General features: G+C 41.2%; 3 protein-coding genes and 1 long non-coding RNA gene across 5 annotated transcripts; 2 read left to right on the forward strand and 2 right to left on the reverse strand.

The window, feature by feature from the left end:
• Positions 1 to 693: 693 nt before the first annotated feature.
• Positions 694 to 6,663, forward strand: LOC5511059 (GDP-D-glucose phosphorylase 1). Its single transcript, XM_001631452.3, has 10 exons — positions 694 to 776; positions 898 to 1,005; positions 1,693 to 1,917; positions 2,191 to 2,316; positions 2,827 to 2,885; positions 3,062 to 3,164; positions 3,991 to 4,094; positions 5,006 to 5,145; positions 5,603 to 5,668; positions 5,981 to 6,663. Exons 1-10 carry the CDS (start codon positions 753 to 755, stop codon positions 6,094 to 6,096), a joined length of 1,071 nt encoding a protein of 356 aa, XP_001631502.1. The 5' UTR covers positions 694 to 752; the 3' UTR covers positions 6,097 to 6,663.
• Positions 6,664 to 8,681: 2,018 nt separating this feature from the next.
• Positions 8,682 to 9,298, reverse strand: LOC125561860 (integrin alpha-M-like). Its single transcript, XM_048726521.1, has 2 exons — positions 9,029 to 9,298; positions 8,682 to 8,858 (listed from the first exon to the last, which is right to left on the reverse strand). Exons 1-2 carry the CDS (start codon positions 9,296 to 9,298, stop codon positions 8,682 to 8,684), a joined length of 447 nt encoding a protein of 148 aa, XP_048582478.1.
• Positions 9,299 to 12,606: 3,308 nt separating this feature from the next.
• Positions 12,607 to 13,489, reverse strand: LOC5511076 (venom prothrombin activator oscutarin-C non-catalytic subunit). The gene is made up of 2 exons (XM_032380319.2): positions 13,213 to 13,489; positions 12,607 to 12,950 (listed from the first exon to the last, which is right to left on the reverse strand). Exons 1-2 carry the CDS (start codon positions 13,487 to 13,489, stop codon positions 12,607 to 12,609), a joined length of 621 nt encoding a protein of 206 aa, XP_032236210.2.
• Positions 13,490 to 13,520: 31 nt separating this feature from the next.
• On the forward strand, positions 13,521 to 17,096 carry LOC116617553. 2 transcript variants are annotated; one of them, XR_004295789.2, is made up of 3 exons: positions 13,521 to 13,778; positions 14,168 to 15,008; positions 16,395 to 17,096. It is a non-coding gene; the product is annotated as an uncharacterized LOC116617553 (long non-coding RNA). The 2 variants fall into 2 exon arrangements; XR_007307687.1 differs by having other exon boundaries at positions 14,168 to 17,096.
• The last annotated feature ends 187 nt before the right edge of the window (positions 17,097 to 17,283 follow it).

Consider the following 17,283-nt stretch of genomic DNA (forward strand, 5'->3'; position numbering starts at 1 on the left):
AAGACCACTCCTTGAATATGGGCGTGAGATATGGGACCCATGCACCGCTAACCTGACAGAAGAGATCGAGGAAGTCCAAAGGCGGGCAGCGAGGTTCGTCCTATCAGACTATACCAACCATACTGAAGGTGCAGTTTCCTCGCTGTTGACGACACTAAATTGGAAGTTAGAAGATTTGAATCTAGACTGAAGCTGTTCAACAAAAGCCGGCATGGCCTCGCCGTACTACCGATTGGGCACCTCACTACACCCACGCGAAAGTCAAGACACAAGCACTCAGGGCATATTTCTCAACCGTTTGGTCGTACTAATGTATATAAATCCAGTTTCGTAATCAGAACTGTAATAGACTGGAACAATCTGGACCAAGCAATAGTTACCACACGCGCGAATGTGCCCGCCTTTGAGGCTCTAATAAGCTCTATGTAACTTACCAAGGCTGCGCTATGCATCTATATTGTTCATACAGTGGCATAGTTCCTTATTACACTTAATTTTCTCGACGGTAAAATTTCCCGATTTTGATATGGCGATATTTTGCGACACTTTAATTTCGCGATTTTCCTATTTTCGTAAAAACCAGATTACTTTATTTTCGCGATTTTGGGATAATAAAATAAAGCGAAAAAACTTTAAAAATAGAGACATTCGCGAAATTAAAGTGACGCGAAAATAAAGTGTAATAAGGTAGAATAAAGTGGAGCGGAGCCTGGGAATTTTCCGATAATGCAATCGAAAAGAAAAAATTAAAGATGGCGGACGGAACGAACAGAACGGTGAAATCTCTTTTTTACATTATTTAGTCACGTTTTAGTAGATATTAAATCGCGGACCTTCTAGAATTTTTAGTGTTTATTTACTTCTAGTATGACTGATACAACTTATGGCATATTTTAGAATGGTACCTCAAGCTTCGACTTTCCAAAGTTCACTTACGACAAAAAAGACTTCGTTATGGATTGCCAGTCGTGGAAAGTTAAGCCTCAGAACTTCAAGTTGAGCAAAGTAAGGAAACTTAAATCCTCCTAATGTCTAAACATGTTTAATTCTACACTTGTTATGACTGAAAATCACCATGATGGTTGAAATACAGTATTAGGTAAATATGTAAACGAACATTCCTCACGTGGTTTCCCTCACGTAACTCTGTAATAGTTGGCCGGGCTTATAATAGTTCCTTTCCATTTCTCTGCCCTCTTAATAAATAAGAAGAAAAAAAGGATATTAAGGCCATCCTTAAGACATGACAGAAAAAATCACATGAAGCTTCAAATAAGCCCATTTTACATCTAATAAGGTGGAAATTTATCAAAGCACTTATTTAGTAATAGCAAACAAAATATTAAATTTGACTTTTTTAAATGATGCAACATTTTGTAAAGTGTCATTGAAATTGGGGCTTTTGGTTCCTGGGCTCAAGTGCACATAGCACATAGCGCAAGGATGATCAAGGAAAAATATCTGTATGTAATTATGTGCATTTTGGTCTAACGTGTATTTTGAAAAGGGAAAATCAGTCCGGAATAAAAGGTACCGATGGAAATTGTGTCTCCTTTCTCTATCTCGAATTGCTCATTTTCAAAATTTTTCTTGTATGTCCCCCCTTATAAATAAAAGAAATATACAGAGGCTTGCTTTCGATGTTTATGGCGAGGCTCTACCCCAGGCATTTACGTGGACTTCATTTTCTAGTTTGACAATTTGCTAAGGACATCCTGGACACAAGCCATGGCTGATGGGTGTTTTAAGTATACTCTGGACAGTATGGAGACCAAGCTGGTTCCTGGAAAATTTGGTGTTGTGGCTCAGCTAAATGAAAAGCGGTTTGTGGAGAGAAGAAAACCACAGCAGATAACCAGTGTGTCACAACCATATGATCCGGGTAAATTCAACTTTACCAAAGTGCAGGATAAAGAGGTATTTTTCTTGTAGTTATTCCAGGCCATTCAAAAGCTTAACAAAACAAACTACGAATGAGCTCGCATTCTCTCAGATAAAAAAATGCTCTGAAGCTCAAAATAACCACCAGCTACGCAGGCTACTTTCTTGGGATCTAATATACTCAAGATTAAAAAGATAGATTCATACTAAACTACATTCAACTCTCCAGTAAATTACTGTTAGTTGAGAAAGATACACAGGGGGTTATGATGTAGAAAATGTTTATTTAAATGTTATTCTTTTTTTTAGATTTTGTTTGAAGTTTGTCCAAGTGACCAAAACTCCAGTCCTCCAAATTATATGATAATAAATGTCAGTCCTCTAGAGTTTGGAAACTGTTTGCTGGTTCCAAGTGTGTTTGACCAAACTCCACAGGTAAATATACACAGTTTACTCTGCTGTATATTTCTGCTTGTTTGCTTGTTGGTTGTTTACCCACTTTTCTGCTTGGTTGTTTCCATATCTTTGCCAATTGTCAGTCATGTTAATTCATTGGTTGCAGGGTTAAAAATACCTTTTTTAAATCTGCTAGATTTTGCTGACTTTCTGGATTTTGGTGGCAAAAAAAGCCTGCATCCCCAAATTATGAAGGGAAATACAGAAAAAAAGAGGCGGCAAAGACCAGAAAACAGCAGGCTATCACCAGCAGCCAGCCACTATTTTGAACCCTGGGTTGGTTGTTCAGGAGAGCAGCAAGTTGTTATGAGTCTAGTATGAAAAATAACGTACAGTTCTTTGAAAGTGGATTTATGGATAGTGGGATCCCCACTAAAAGCACTATATCAACACAAACAATTATGGAACTTGTGTCTAGATTAATTCCTAGTGTCAAGGGTTTTCCTGATACTTGTGAAATCTAATCATAATTTTAAATCTTTGTGTTAGATTCTAACAGTTGATTCACTCAAGCTAGCTTTTGACATTGCATTTCTCAGCTCTCACAGGTTAGTTATGTACTACTGTATTACTGACATAAAAAAGCCAAATATATCAAGTTTAGGAATAATGCCAATACTGGAGTGGCGATGTTAAAGCTGAACCATTTTGAGATAGTAGCCTGACAGCTGAACTCACCAAGAGTTGCTAGCCTAACACCATGCCTTTTTTTGCCTTTTTTAAGGGGTTTTCACATTGGATATAACAGTCTTTGTGCCTTTGCGTCAGTCAACCATCTGCATTTCCATGTCTGGTATTTGGACTACCCTAGTCCTCTAGAAACTCTAGTAAGTAACAGTAGAAGATGCCCTAAACAACTGTTAGGGGTAGCGATGGGTAAATCCGAGACTTCAGGTGCCAAGACCCACTTTCAGAATCAGAGCCCGAGATTTTTGTCAAATTGCGGAACCCAAGCCTGAGCTTTCCAGGTCTCTCAATAAAACTGCCAGCACAAGACTTGATACCAAAAGTTCTTGTTAGAGAATCGTTTCTCTGGAAATAAAGATCGGCACAGCCACCCCAGAGAATCACAATACAAACGAAACGTCATGTTTTGTTCTTTGTTGTGAGTTTGATTGGCTTACATATCAGGCTAGTACCGGTCATGCGCAAACCAGATGCAAACTTAACAGAACCACTGCATCTTCAGTACAATCTTATTAGGTTATGGTTTAAGAATAAGAGCAAAATCAAAGATTTCAAGATCACTTTTAAAATGAGACTCTAAGACCGTGGTGAAAAAGAAAGCACCCCAAAAACCCAAAAAATTTTAAAAAGGAGACTTGAGACTTGCATAAAAAAACCACAGAGATTCTGAGACTTTGCAAAAATTTTTGCGAGAAATTTCGAGGTACCCATCACTCCCCCTACTGTTTTATATCTACTAGATCATCTTATCATCCCAGCCATTGAGAGGCTATTTCATGTAGATAGAGGGCAGAGGGGGCTGGACAATTTCACAGCCTTGACCTGGGCAAAATCTAAAAATCTTTCATGTATCTAATTTTTGCACATTATTTTAAATAAATGTGTTATTTGCCTGCAGTTTAAACAAGCAAATTTCAAAGTTTTCACTTTAGCACCACTCATACCAAACTCTGTGTTTATTTCTAGCCTACAAAGCATGTCCACAAAGATATGTATGAGGTCACAAATTTCCCAACTAAAATATTTGTATTTTACCTGAGTTCTGCTGCGGATGTAGAGAGGATTGCCAGGTATGAATGATGAAATATTTGGAATTTGATAACTGGGGAAATACAATACAGTTTCTTTTTTTCAGAAACAAAAAAAATCCTACAATCTTTGGTTCCCATATAATGTAAAAGTAGGTAAAAAATACTTTTCTAGGGAAATAGTCTCACCCAAAAGCTTTATGCTGTAAATGGGGGTGCTTATTATTATTTTTTATTTGTGATATGGAGGGACTTCACCACACAAAACATTAGTAAAGATGTTGAAGCTTGCGGGTCAAAAACGGAAAGCGCGGCCCACATCACAGAATGCTCCCTGAACACTAACAGAAAGCTTGTTCCCACGGTACAGAATGCTTGTGCCTGTAAACAGAAGTAAAAATAAACAAATATGTAGTTCAGCATGCCTCAAAACAAAAATGAGTATACAGTAACGCCTTGTGTTCAGGCATTCCAACATTTTTTTGATGATTGAAGTAATGATAAATTCCATCAAATGCTGCTTTTTTTATTTCACCCCCTTAATTTTTGTAATGTTTATTACAACAAATATTTTGGATCTCACAATTATTTTAAGAAAATAAGTAAGCTGATTTAAAAGTTAGTTGATGTAAGTGATACAAAAACTTCTTGTATAAATGAATATATTTACTCATGAAGGCTTAGAAATGCTTCTCAGGCATCTGCCATACAACTCATGTCTGACCACAGACCACACCTAAGGTCGAAATTATTGGTTTTGTGTATAAAAACCCTTGGGGCAAAGGAGAGACCAACTAACTGAACTAACGTAGGAACAGGAGATTGAACCTGGAACCAAGTGGTGAGGGTCACAGGCACTACAGGGCGATTCTCTTCCAACCGCGCCACCTAGACTCCCCACAACTCACCACTCCTCCCTGTATTCTGAAGACTCTTTTCTTCTTTGTCCACAGGCAGGTGCATGCCGTTACCTCATATTTTGTGTCCAATGAGATTGCGCACAACTTGTCTATATGTAGAGGCTTGGGACAAGGGTCTGATGCTGACTCGTCCGCAGTTAGGGTTTATTTATGGCCTAGGAAGCCTGTTATAGGTACTAGACACCGTATTGATTTACAAAATAAATTGACAGACACATGACATGATTGACAGACTTTTGTACAGGTGACTGACATTGGTGAATTGTCCAGGGGGACTCTCCATAAAAGTAAAAAGGGGTGATTGACTGCTGTCCCTTAAGGGGTGTCCAAAGATTCTTACAATTCTGCTATCCCTTAGGGGTTCATATGCAAATGGTGTCTTAAACTGCCTAAAACTTACTTTAGCACAAGTCAATTAAACCGAGTTTTTGCTTGTAATTTACAGCAATGCTATCTCTTAGGGTTAAAAATCAACCATACTCCATGTGGTTGACCAAAGCCTAAGTTAAAATTGATTTTGCCCACTCATAACTCTCATTTGTTTTTATGGGAGTCCTCCCTCCTCTGGGATGATTAATGAAACAGTTGATAAGATAGTAACTAACTGTCTATTGTTGATGTCTGTTTAAGGTGCTAAAGATGAGACAGGGTTCAATATTGCTGTATGTGAGATGGGGGGACATCTACCTATTAGAAGTAAGAACATATCTTCCCTATCTGAAATATTTGTCAGTTTTAAATCTGCTAGAAAGAATTTTATCAATACCCTTTATATGACATCTACACAACTGCACTGTACTCAGACTGTAGCAGGGGGTGGGGCACTGTCACAAGAAAAAAAAGGGAAATGATCAAGATGGGCGAGGCTGTGTCCCAAAAATTTGTTTGAGGCCTGTTTTGGCATCCATACTGCTAATAACTTTAACTTAGCATTATAAGAAGCATATGTTGATCCATTTCTATTGATCGTTTCATTGTACAGATGATTTTTTTTTTCTTCTTCAAAAGCTCGTACATTCTTCGAAAGCATCACGGAACAAGACTTCATAGATCAACTAAAGAGTGTCACCCTGGAAGAGCAGGAATTCCACAGACTTAAGGAGCATATCACCCATCTTTTATGACGAAAATTTTACACCGGATTCTTCGCGGAAATGGTTAGAACAGATATTCACTTGTATATTTATTCGAAACTTAGAATGTAAGGCACTACCCACCTTTTTTTATTCACTGCTTCATTCGATGCGGTATCAGTACATCGAGAAAATCAATTCATTGAATTCAAACCAATGAGATTTTAGGTTACTTTTTACTGCAGTTTTAAATGTTCTGTGAATTTTCACTAGTACTTACCATTGTGCACCAGTGGTAGCCCTTTCAAAGCTAGTATCTTTTAAGATACTATTTAGTGCTACCCGCATAAAGTAATCTCGATAAGTAAGGAAGTACTGAATTAAGCCCTTACTTTGTACAAAGTTAGCTGTTAACTTTTTTTTTGGGGGGGGGGGGGAGGGGGGGCTAATAAGTTACCGTTTCAGACAGATATCTGATGTTAATTATGTATGTTAAACGGGTGTTTATCAGTTCCGCTACAGTTAACAACAAGCTTTGTATTTGTCAAAGTATAGTATATGTATGTTACGATTTTCATGGTCGAATTTCAGGGTGAAATAAATCCTAAAATAATTCTTGCCTGTGCTTCAAAGCGATTTTATTTTTAGGGAATTTCGATGGGGCACGACGTTTTTCCAGGACGCTTATCAAATTTGTCAGGCCTTGAATAGTAGCTTCGTAGCGGAGCCAGCGCGGCGCGGAGCTCCATAGATGTTGCTTTGTTACTCAATTGTTTTGGTCACTTTTTCCGAGAATGCTATATTATTTAAAAAAAAACGATGTGTCTGATGATTTGAATTGGTCAGAGAAAAAGAACTTAATTTTCTTTCAAATAATGATTATTTTTTTGCAGTGCATTTTGAATACATGCCAGAAAATCTTGCCATATGCATCCATGGATATGAACACTTTTTCTATTACTTGTAGAGTGTATGGGCCCAATTGAATTGAATAAAATCTGTTTCCTAAGGTACCCTGGGTACCAGAGGCTCCGAGCTTCGCGGCGACAACGATTTGAGCTCAAATTGTATTCCTAAGTATGCACATTTACTGAAATCGTGGTTTCCTCCTTTCAAAAAGCTCCTGTGTAAAAACCCATTTATATGAAAACCTCTAAACCCTAGCTACCCAACCCTGTGTTTGTGGCCTTTCCCGTGCTATTCTGATGAAACTCAGTAAAGGTGCGAGATACAAGAGAAGCATTGGTCTCGGTTCATAAGAGTAAATCTCAGCTGCGAGATGCGGGAAAAGCATTGTTCTGGGTTCATAAGAAAAAATATACGGGTCTTGTAAATGTTACCTGCATTTGATTTTAGCGGGGAGCCTGTGGCCCATAAGGCCTCGCGAAGCATGGGTCAGACAAGCAGAATGGTCCGCACGAGTTTTTCACCTAACTTACCACAGACTTACCAGCCTCTCAGTCAGTCTCCAGTCTGTTTCAATAACTATCTCGAATATTTTCACGGTTCATCCACCTGTAGTTGTCCTGCGATTGTCTTATATCAAAGAATAATGCGTATTTTTGGAGGCATCAAGTAACGCGGAATCCCTCAACTCCTTGAACGTTAGAAATACCGCTTATTCTAAATAAATACACATCACATAGCAATGAGAGTTTATTGTGACCTTTTTTCTAGGATATAAGCCAATCACAAGACAATTTACATGAGGTCATCAATCGTGAAAATATTCGGGTGGAAGACACAAAATTTCAAAACGGCCACCCCTTTAGTGAAAATCATTAACTGACACAAAGGTAAGATACCTCAAACAAACGTAAATAACTTGTTATAAAAACGTTCGTTTAAAACTGACTCTAATGGAAGATTGACACGTTTAAACGCTCTTTTATGATCTTCAAGCTAGATGAGCGATGGCTTTAATAGCACCCTAAAAGATACCGAGGTAAAAAAAAAAATCTGGCCATTCTTATTTTCACCCCTAAAAGATACCCAAGGCTCCAAATTTACACCCTAGAAGATACGATGATGATCCCTGTCCGATAGATATAGGGAGTAGCCCCCCCCCCCCTGGGATTTCAGTAAATCAACACTATGTTATGACAAGTCAAATCGGTCAAACTGTACCGAGTTTTGAGATTACTGTGGTGGAATTTTGCAATCGAAAGTCGAGCTTACGTAATTATTTATCGAGTTTTTTTTTGCTTGAATATACACTATTCGTAAATCGAGAACTGTCGACATTAGAGAAGTCAGAAAAGTGTCATTTTGACAACGATTTAATGGTATATACAAGCAAGAAAAAACATTCCATACCGACAACAAAGGTCAATTGAGGTTTTCTTGCTCTTTCTCAACAAATATGAAATACTTTGAACTCACTAGGTAGACACTTTACTGGGTTATTTGAATAAATTGAGAACTGTCGGGCATTTCGTCCATTGAGGGCCTTTCCCGACTATCGGGTATATAGCCACTGCGTCAAACCCCCTCTCCCCCCCCCCCCCCCCCCCCCTTAGCAAACACCTATACCCTCCCTGGTTGCTGCTCAGGAAAAACTGTAGAAATAAGCGTATCAAATGTATAACATTGCTCATGTTTATTAACCATAGTTTCATCACATTTGTTTCTTTATCTTACGCACCTACTTGCCTAGTCGGACAAGAGAGCGCGAGGATCGAGTTGGGTTTGGTGGAGAGAGCCTCGTAGTCATGCACGCGAATCACGTGATCTCTTTCCTCGGCAATCTCCAGCAGCTCTGCTTCGTTGACGTCAGGCCCAATGCCAACAGCAAGAACGTTGACTTTCTTTTTCTGAAAACATATAGTTTGAATACGTAATTTGATTTAGTAAAAAATTAAGCGAGAATAACTAAGTATCATAATTTAGACCATTAGACGAGGGGTAAAGGATGATATGCGCTGGAGCCATTGGCGGTAAAAGGGAAAGGTCTTCAACCCTTATTATCCTGGTTTCACCTTACCTTAAGAGGCTTCATGACGTCTTTATATGGCAAACTACCCTGGCTAGTCCGACCGTTTGTCATGACAATCAGTACATCAGGGACGTTTTCCCTGCCCCCTGCGCTGTTCGTGAACAAGTCTGTGCGCGTTTCTCCGCCAGTGAATTTAATGGCGTCTATTTCTCGGTTGATGTCCGCGGCTTTTTGCGTAAAGCGGAAACTTAAGACTCGACTTGCACTAGAACTGTACTCTACCAATCCAAGATGGCTGCCTTGAGCGGAGATATTCATTCATTCCCTTGACAAGGGTAATTAGGAAGCGGTTTTGGCGATGTTGAAATGCGTGAGGCCAAATCTGGTGGAGCGGTCGAGAGCGATGCCGATATCCAAGGATTTGGGGCAGGGCTTAACAAGCTGAGGGATTTCTGAAAAAAATATTTTGGATTTAAAATGTTAAATCAAATGTGTTAAAAAAAGGTACAAAAATGATTTGCTTATCTCATTGCAATCATTTTGGGTTTAAACGCCAAGTGCAAACCCATTATTTTTCAATCGCGTTATCCTAGCCATCTTCATCATTTTGCTTATAGTCCCGATGGATGCTTTTGAAAATTTTTGCGTTTATGAACAATTGTTTTTATTTCTTTTTGTCTGTACTAACCGCAACGCTTGCTCCTTGCTGATAAATTTGCCAGAATATCCCATCACTGTTGAACTCCAGTAAGTACGTCTTGACCCACTCATCCGAGTCTTGTCTTCCTTGTGTCGCTACGCGGGTTATTTTTACGATGTTTGAGAAGTCGACCTTAGACAAAAAGGTTAAATTGTAAATAAACATAAGCTTATGAGGGAAGTTCTTAATAAAACAGGCAAGAGGGCTTTTGGAAGATGGGTATTCAATAGCAAGTCTACTGTCCTCATCCCGCAAGTCTATTATTGTCCTCATCCCGCAAGTCTACTGTCCTCATCCTGCAAGTCAATTGTCCTCATCCCGCAAGTCTATTGTCCTTATCCCGCAAGTCTATTGTCCTTATCCCGCAAGTCTATTGTCCTTATCCTGCAAGTCTACTGTCCTTATCCTGCAAGTCTACTGTCCTCATCCCGGAAGTCTATTGTCCTTATCCCGCAAGTCTATTGTCCTTATCCCGCAAGTCTACTGTCCTTATCCCGCAAGTCTACTGTCCTTATCCCGCAAGTCTATTGTCCTTATCCTGCAAGTCTATTGTCCTTATCCTGCAAGTCTATTGTCCTTATCCCGCAAGTCTACTGTCCTCATCCCGCAAGTCTATTGTCCTCATCCCGCAAGTCTATTGTCCTTATCCCGCAAGTCTACTGTCCTCATCCCGCAAGTCTACTGTCCTTATCCTGCAAGTCTACTGTCCTCATCCCGCAAGTCTACTGTCCTCATCCCGCAAGTCTACTGTCCTCATCCCGCAAGTCTATTGTCCTTATCCCGCAAGTCTATTGTCCTTATCCTGCAAGTCTACTGTCCTCATCCCGCAAGTCTACTGTCCTTATCCCGCAAGTCTACTGTCCTTATCCCGCAAGTCTATTGTCCTTATCCTGCAAGTCTATTGTCCTTATCCCGCAAGTCTACTGTCCTCATCCCGCAAGTCTATTGTCCTTATCCTGCAAGTCTATTGTCCTTATCCCGCAAGTCTACTGTCCTCATCCCGCAAGTCTATTGTCCTTATCCTGCAAGTCTACTGTCCTCATCCCGCAAGTCTACTGTCCTCATCCCGCAAGTCTATTGTCCTTATCCCGCAAGTCTATTGTCCTTATCCTGCAAGTCTACTGTCCTCATCCCGCAAGTCTACTGTCCTTATCCCGCAAGTCTATTGTCCTTATCCTGCAAGTCTATTGTCCTTATCCCGCAAGTCTACTGTCCTTATCCCGCAAGTCTACTGTCCTTATCCCGCAAGTCTATTGTCCTTATCCTGCAAGTCTATTGTCCTTATCCTGCAAGTCTATTGTCCTTATCCCGCAAGTCTACTGTCCTCATCCCGCAAGTCTATTGTCCTCATCCCGCAAGTCTATTGTCCTTATCCCGCAAGTCTACTGTCCTCATCCCGCAAGTCTATTGTCCTTATCCTGCAAGTCTACTGTCCTCATCCCGCAAGTCTACTGTCCTCATCCCGCAAGTCTATTGTCCTTATCCCGCAAGTCTATTGTCCTTATCCTGCAAGTCTACTGTCCTCATCCCGCAAGTCTACTGTCCTTATCCCGCAAGTCTACTGTCCTTATCCCGCAAGTCTATTGTCCTTATCCTGCAAGTCTATTGTCCTTATCCCGCAAGTCTACTGTCCTCATCCCGCAAGTCTATTGTCCTTATCCTGCAAGTCTATTGTCCTCATCCCGCAAGTCTATTGTCCTTATCCTGCAAGTCTATTGTCCTTATCCTGCAAGTCTACTGTCCTCATCCCGGAAGTCTATTGTCCTCATCCCGCAAGTCTACTGTCCTCATCCCGCAAGTCTATTGTCCTTATCCTGCAAGTCTATTGTCCTTATCCTGCAAGTCTACTGTCCTCATCCCGCAAGTCTATTGTCCTTATCCCGCAAGTCTATTGTCCTCATCCCGCAAGTCTATTGTCCTCATCCCGCAAGTCTACTGTCCTCATCCCGTACCTGTAGCCATTGCTTGTCATCGTTGTACTTTGCTACCCATGCACCATAGCGACCGCTCTGCTTGTGAAAGTACAATCTTCCGTTGCCTGCTCGGTATGCACTGTTGTACTCGGATGATACCGTTATCTTGCTGTCCGGGGTCTGTCCGATTCTGAGTCCCATAGGAGACATACAATTTGGTGTTTCAGGTTTGACAAAGCCTATGGTACAACCATAAAACTCGACGCGCATGGCTATATAAGAGTTCAAGGATTTAGGTCGAATTCGGACGAAGCGCGCAATTATTGCAGGATTAATCACGTGACTCACTATGTCATAGTAGTTTTTGTTTCCATCGAAAATCTGAAAAATGATAGGAAAGAAAATTACTCCACAACAAGTGTAGCGCAAGTCACATTCTATTGTTGTGGCAAGAAACCTCCCAACCTCCCAATTTCCCTACCTCCCTACCTCCCAACCTCGCTACCTCCCAACCTCCCTACCTCCCAACCTCCCAACCTCCCAACCCCGCTACCTCCCAACCTACCAACCTCCCTACCTCCCAACCTCCCAACCTTGCTACCTCCCTACCTCCCAACCTCCCTACCTCCCAACCTCCCTACCCCCCTACCTCCCAACCTCCCAACCTCCCAACCTCGCTACCTCCCAACCTCCCTACCTCCCAACCTCCCTACCTCCCAACCTCCCAACCTCCCAACCTCCCAACCTCCCTCCCTCCCTCCCTCCCAACCTCCCAACCTCGCTACCTCCCAACCTCCCTACCTCCCAACCTCCCTACCTCCCAACCTCCCTACCTCCCAACCTCCCTACCTCCCAACCTCCCTACCTCCCTACCCCCCTACCTCCCAACCTCCCTACCTCCCAACCTCCCTACCTCCCAACCTCCCTACCTCCCTACCTCCCAACCTCCCTACCCCCCTACCTCCCAACCTTCCTACCTCCCTACCTCCCAACCTCCCAACCTCGCTACCTCCCTAACTCGCTACCTTCAGTTTTTCGTTGACTCCACTGTAGGGTATGAAGACTGCGTCATCCAAGCTGTATTCCAGACTGTATTGTGTCCCCCACTGACTTGTGCCTTGGCGACCTTGTGCAGATACGCGGGTTACCTTTGTTACGTGGCCGAGATCAACTTGAAGGAACTGGTACATATCATTCACGAGAGCCACCCAACCCCCGTATCTACCCGACTGTGCATTAAAGTGTAAACGGGCATTCTGTGGCTTAGAGGCCGAGTTGTACTCCGACGAGGCTGTCATTTGATTATCTTTCATGTCGATTTTCGACTGACATTGTGGAGGTTCAGAAACTTGAAAACCTGCGAGAAAAAAAAGCATTTACATATTTTTAACCTGTTATGCATAGGCTCACATTGATTAGTAAAAATAAAAGGTACTGAGGCTATGTGGTCCTATTCTTATAGGACTGGAGGGCTAAATTGGAACCATAAATTGAAGCTCGGTAAAATAGCATTCTGTCTAAACTGCAGAATTCAAAAAACAAATTTATTAATTGTACAATGGTACCAAAGCTGCAGCAGAGTTTCATGTAATTATATCTATCGAGTGAGAGCACCGTACCTTCATGGCATCCATATATCTCCACCCGCATTGCAATGTGGCTCTGATATTGCATGGGGCATACCCGGATGTAACGGGTGATTATGACTGGCTGGAGAATGTTGACGTGTTCATCATCTCTGTTTGTATTTCCCGGCATGCTCTTGCCGTTGCTGTACGGCTGGTAATAGCCATTATCATAGCTGTACTCGAGTCGGTAAGACTTGACCCATTGGTTGGAATCTGGTCGGCCTTGGGTCGCTACTCTTTTTATCTTTGTTATCTGTTTAAGGTCCATTTGGAAAAACAAGCTTTTCAAAAAAAGTTAAAATAAATTTATGTTCTCGTTTAATCATGTTGAACTTGTGGTCATTTGCGAAATTTTGATTCTTTCCTAGACGAACAGCGTAGAAGAGGTAGATTCAGGCTTACTTCCGTCAAATCATATACATACCTGTTCCATGTCGTTATATTTCGATAGCCAGGCCCCGTAAAACGAAGATTTCTTGCGGTTGTTGAGGCTGTGACACCCGAGTCCGCGATGCTGCGTTCAGTCATACCCAGCGGAGCCGCGCAATCTAACGGAGGTACGTAAAACCCTGCAAGAAAGAATCGTATCACGTGACAAGCCTAGGCTTGCGACCCACATTTCTCTGTGTGCTTTAGATCAATGATGTCAACTTGATACCCAAGACTAACTTTTAAGGCAATCCAGCTGCCGCTAAATGTAATGGTCTTGTTTTAAGTGTTGGTTAACATCAAACAAATAACGTCAATAAATTTATTGACGTTATCGAGAAAAAAGAACTTCCCTACAAACACTTTTTTTTCTTTGCGATCGCAAAACCAAAGATTCGTGAAATTTGTCGAGAAAATTTTCGAGGAGTTTTAAGTCCGGCGAAAAATAAAGAATAAGGTAGTTTGTGATATAAAAATATATATACTGTATATTTATATATATTCTCTCAATTACCAGATCTACAACCAAAGAATTCGGCTCGTAGGGAGAGATAACCGCGCCATTTTGTTGGACGAAAGCGGACGTCATTCGTATGTACTGTAGTGCGGTCGTCATTGCCTTGGAACTCCTGAAAAAATAAAATATTTCACTTATATAAAAACATGGTAGACAATTTGTCTGTACGAGTTTATGCCTACCGTAGCAAACGACTGACACACGATAAAATCCCGACTGTACTCGAGTTTGTATGAGGTCACCTATTGGTCGGCGTCCGCTCGGCCCTGGGTCGCTACTTGTGTGATTTTCGCTGTTTGCATGAAGTCCACCTGAATCCACTGGTCCTTGTTGCTCGTTTTAGCGGACCAGGATCGGTCACCATTCAGTCGGCTGTTCTGAGGGATTAAACTTCTAGAGTGATAGGAAGAGGCGGATATCTGCTGATCTGCTGATCTGTTATCTGCCCCGTCTCCATACCCATGGCTGCCTTACACGACGGCAGGTCAACGTACTCAGCGCTCACGACTGAAAAAATACATTTTTTTTTATAACGAATGTTTGTCTTACCGTGTATAGAAATGGACATCAACAGCAGTAGACCAATCAGATATCGCCACGTCATGACCAACGCCCTGAAACAGTAATCACGTGATAATGTTAAACGATCATTCACATAAAATAATGTTTAACTATAATACATTTTCCAAAAGCCTTAGTTTGCCATAGCAAATTGGGTAGGACTCTATCATACCTGATGAAAGAGGGGAGAAGGCTGTGGGAGTTTCATGAAAACGAGGCATGCTACCTGTGAATGAAGATGTCAGTCTGATGTCTTCCGCGTCAAGCGCCGAATGATTAGGTAAGAAATCGAACTCCTATTTATACGCAAACTGTTTGTTCTTCACTTGCGAATTCGAATAAAAGTTCGTTTTAGCTATAAAAAAAACAGTTACGCAACCACCGACTTCAAACATTTTTTTAGATGGAGGAAATAAATACCTTACTCTCTACGGACTTTTCTTGTTTCGCTTATTGCTTTTTTATTTGCTTTGTTTTTTTTCTTTTGAATTAATGTGCCACAAACTTTTTTTAGCATGTTAAAATTTCTCATGATAGTAGTTGATTTTAGTTTTTATCGGGTGAATGATAGTTGACGATAGTATATCACTTGGTGTTTAGCAATATCAGACCTGATAACATCCAAAAAGTACTCCTCTGCCATCTCGCGCTATCACTCCACTATCATTCACCGTTTGGCCACTACAAAGAGAGTCTATGATGGTTGATGATAGTTGGGTCCAAACTATCACCAACTATCTTTATCGTTTGGCCGGAGCTTAAGGCAGTGGTCAAAGTAGATCTGTCTCTGTATAAAGTAAGTTTACAAGGAAGCCGTCGCATAATTCAGAAGATTCAATCTAATTCTCCAACTTTCTATTTTCTTTTTCTGTAGTGAGAAAAACAGAGCTTGGGCTACCTGAGTTTGCACGTGCCAAGTTTCGAGTTTACCGCGGCCGCGGGACGTTTTCTTACACGTGCATTCATTCTAACTTTAACTTCCATCATTTCGTCGTCATTCCATGCCGGGTCAATAAAAACATGTGAAAATTATAATTACAGCCAAATTCGTTGTTGTGCGACCTCGGCGAATCCAAAATCCATGTCTCGTTTGGGAATAGCGCGTAGTCAGACACAAACTTTGGGGGCGGTTTGTCTGGTTTTGATTGTTTGGTTTGATTGACTACGCGCTATTCCAAAACGAAGAAAGGCGGGATTTTGGATTCTTGCAGGTCGCGCGACAACGACTTTGGCTGTAATTCTCAGCGTATTAGATTGATTTAGACAGCACAAGGTTTAGTCATCGTATGCGACCTGCCTACGACATGTATTAGCCCTGAATTACACACTACGACTTTAGTAGTCGAGCATCGTAGTGGAGTCGTAGGCTGATTTACACTCTAGCACTTGAGTTATAGAGGAGTAGCCGGCAAGTCGCATACGACTAAATCGCAATGAATTTTTTTATCCTTTAAGTGGTGTTCATAAATACCCCGAGGGGTGTGGGGTTCACCAGCTGTTTAGATTTCCTTGTGTTGGCATTTGATTTGAACTTCTGAAAACATATCGCTTATCGTTTCTCCCCCCTTTGTCGGTTTGCGGTAAGATATCCCTATTTTCACAACATCGTCATCTTCATCAAGGAATTTTAGCCAAGGGGTGCTCTTTATCTATTGTAAAACCACAGGAAATCCAAACCGCAAGCCTCTTAGTACCTTCCGCCGGAAGTTTGCGGGATGTAAAGGATATGTGCATACTCGCGATCCATCATCCGGGAAACCACGAGAAAATGGCGCCAAAAGACTGGTGGTGAAAACTTGACCTCCAGAACTTACAGAAAGTGAATGAGGTACACAAACAGAGAATTGCCTTATAAAATCATACAAATACTCTCCTATGAAATTGAAAAGTAGCAGTACTTGATAGTAAATTTTGCAAAAAAAAATATTTGAATAAAACTAATTCCTTAGATTGTTGACTTTGCAGTCGCCATCAAAAAGATGTGATGTTCCTTGACTCCATGACCGCCGGAATTAATGTTGAAAATTGAGATGAAGCGAATTATCCAGAGTAATAAAAATCCCCGTTTTGCTCTGTATGTTTGGATAAAGTGACCTGTGGAGGTTATAAGGCTGTCACTTTGACATTAGGGTGTTCAGTGTTCTGGAGACGGGATATATGTGTGTGTATTTGTATGTAAACAGAGTGTTTTTCGTCGCCTAGCTTGACATGTCATGTTTTCGCTTTTTGCACCTCTTTTCTACAATAGCGTGTGAATGTGCTGTCAATGAAATGCATTGATGTGCCGATAAAAGCCAGGGCCTGATTAAGGATGGGTATCAAATTCAAACCAAAAAAAAAATCATAGAAATGACTAGGCCCTTCACACCAGAGAACGACGAAAAGATAAAATCTTTATATGGAACTAAACCCTTTTAAAAAAGGGCGCTGAAAAAGTTGCTTTTTGCCGTTATTTTACCGATAAATAGCTCGCGCTCGATAGTTTTCATCCAAACAGTCACGTGATCTCTTAGCGTAAATCCCCGATTACGGTGTCCTCATAACAATGAATAATA

The sequence above is a fragment of the Nematostella vectensis genome, chromosome 4 (genome assembly GCF_932526225.1).
Source record: "Nematostella vectensis chromosome 4, jaNemVect1.1, whole genome shotgun sequence".
Lineage (NCBI taxonomy): Eukaryota > Metazoa > Cnidaria > Anthozoa > Actiniaria > Edwardsiidae > Nematostella > Nematostella vectensis.

Excerpts from the sequence above, each read along its gene's own strand:
- LOC5511059 (XM_001631452.3), top strand. The coding sequence starts at position 753 with ATGGCGGACGGAACGAACAGAACG. Across the intron at positions 2,886-3,061 it reads GCATTTCTCAGCTCTCACAG|GGGTTTTCACATTGGATATA; the intron begins GTTAGTTATGTA and ends GCCTTTTTTAAG. Across the intron at positions 4,095-5,005 it reads GATGTAGAGAGGATTGCCAG|GCAGGTGCATGCCGTTACCT; the intron begins GTATGAATGATG and ends CTTTGTCCACAG.
- LOC125561860 (XM_048726521.1), bottom strand. The coding sequence starts at position 9,298 with ATGAATATCTCCGCTCAAGGCAGCCATCTTGGATTGGTAGAGTACAGT. Across the intron at positions 8,859-9,028 it reads ACGTCATGAAGCCTCTTAAG|AAAAAGAAAGTCAACGTTCT; the intron begins GTAAGGTGAAAC and ends ATATGTTTTCAG.
- LOC5511076 (XM_032380319.2), bottom strand. The coding sequence starts at position 13,489 with ATGGACCTTAAACAGATAACAAAGATAAAAAGAGTAGCGACCCAAGGC. Across the intron at positions 12,951-13,212 it reads GATATATGGATGCCATGAAG|GTTTTCAAGTTTCTGAACCT; the intron begins GTACGGTGCTCT and ends TTTTTCTCGCAG.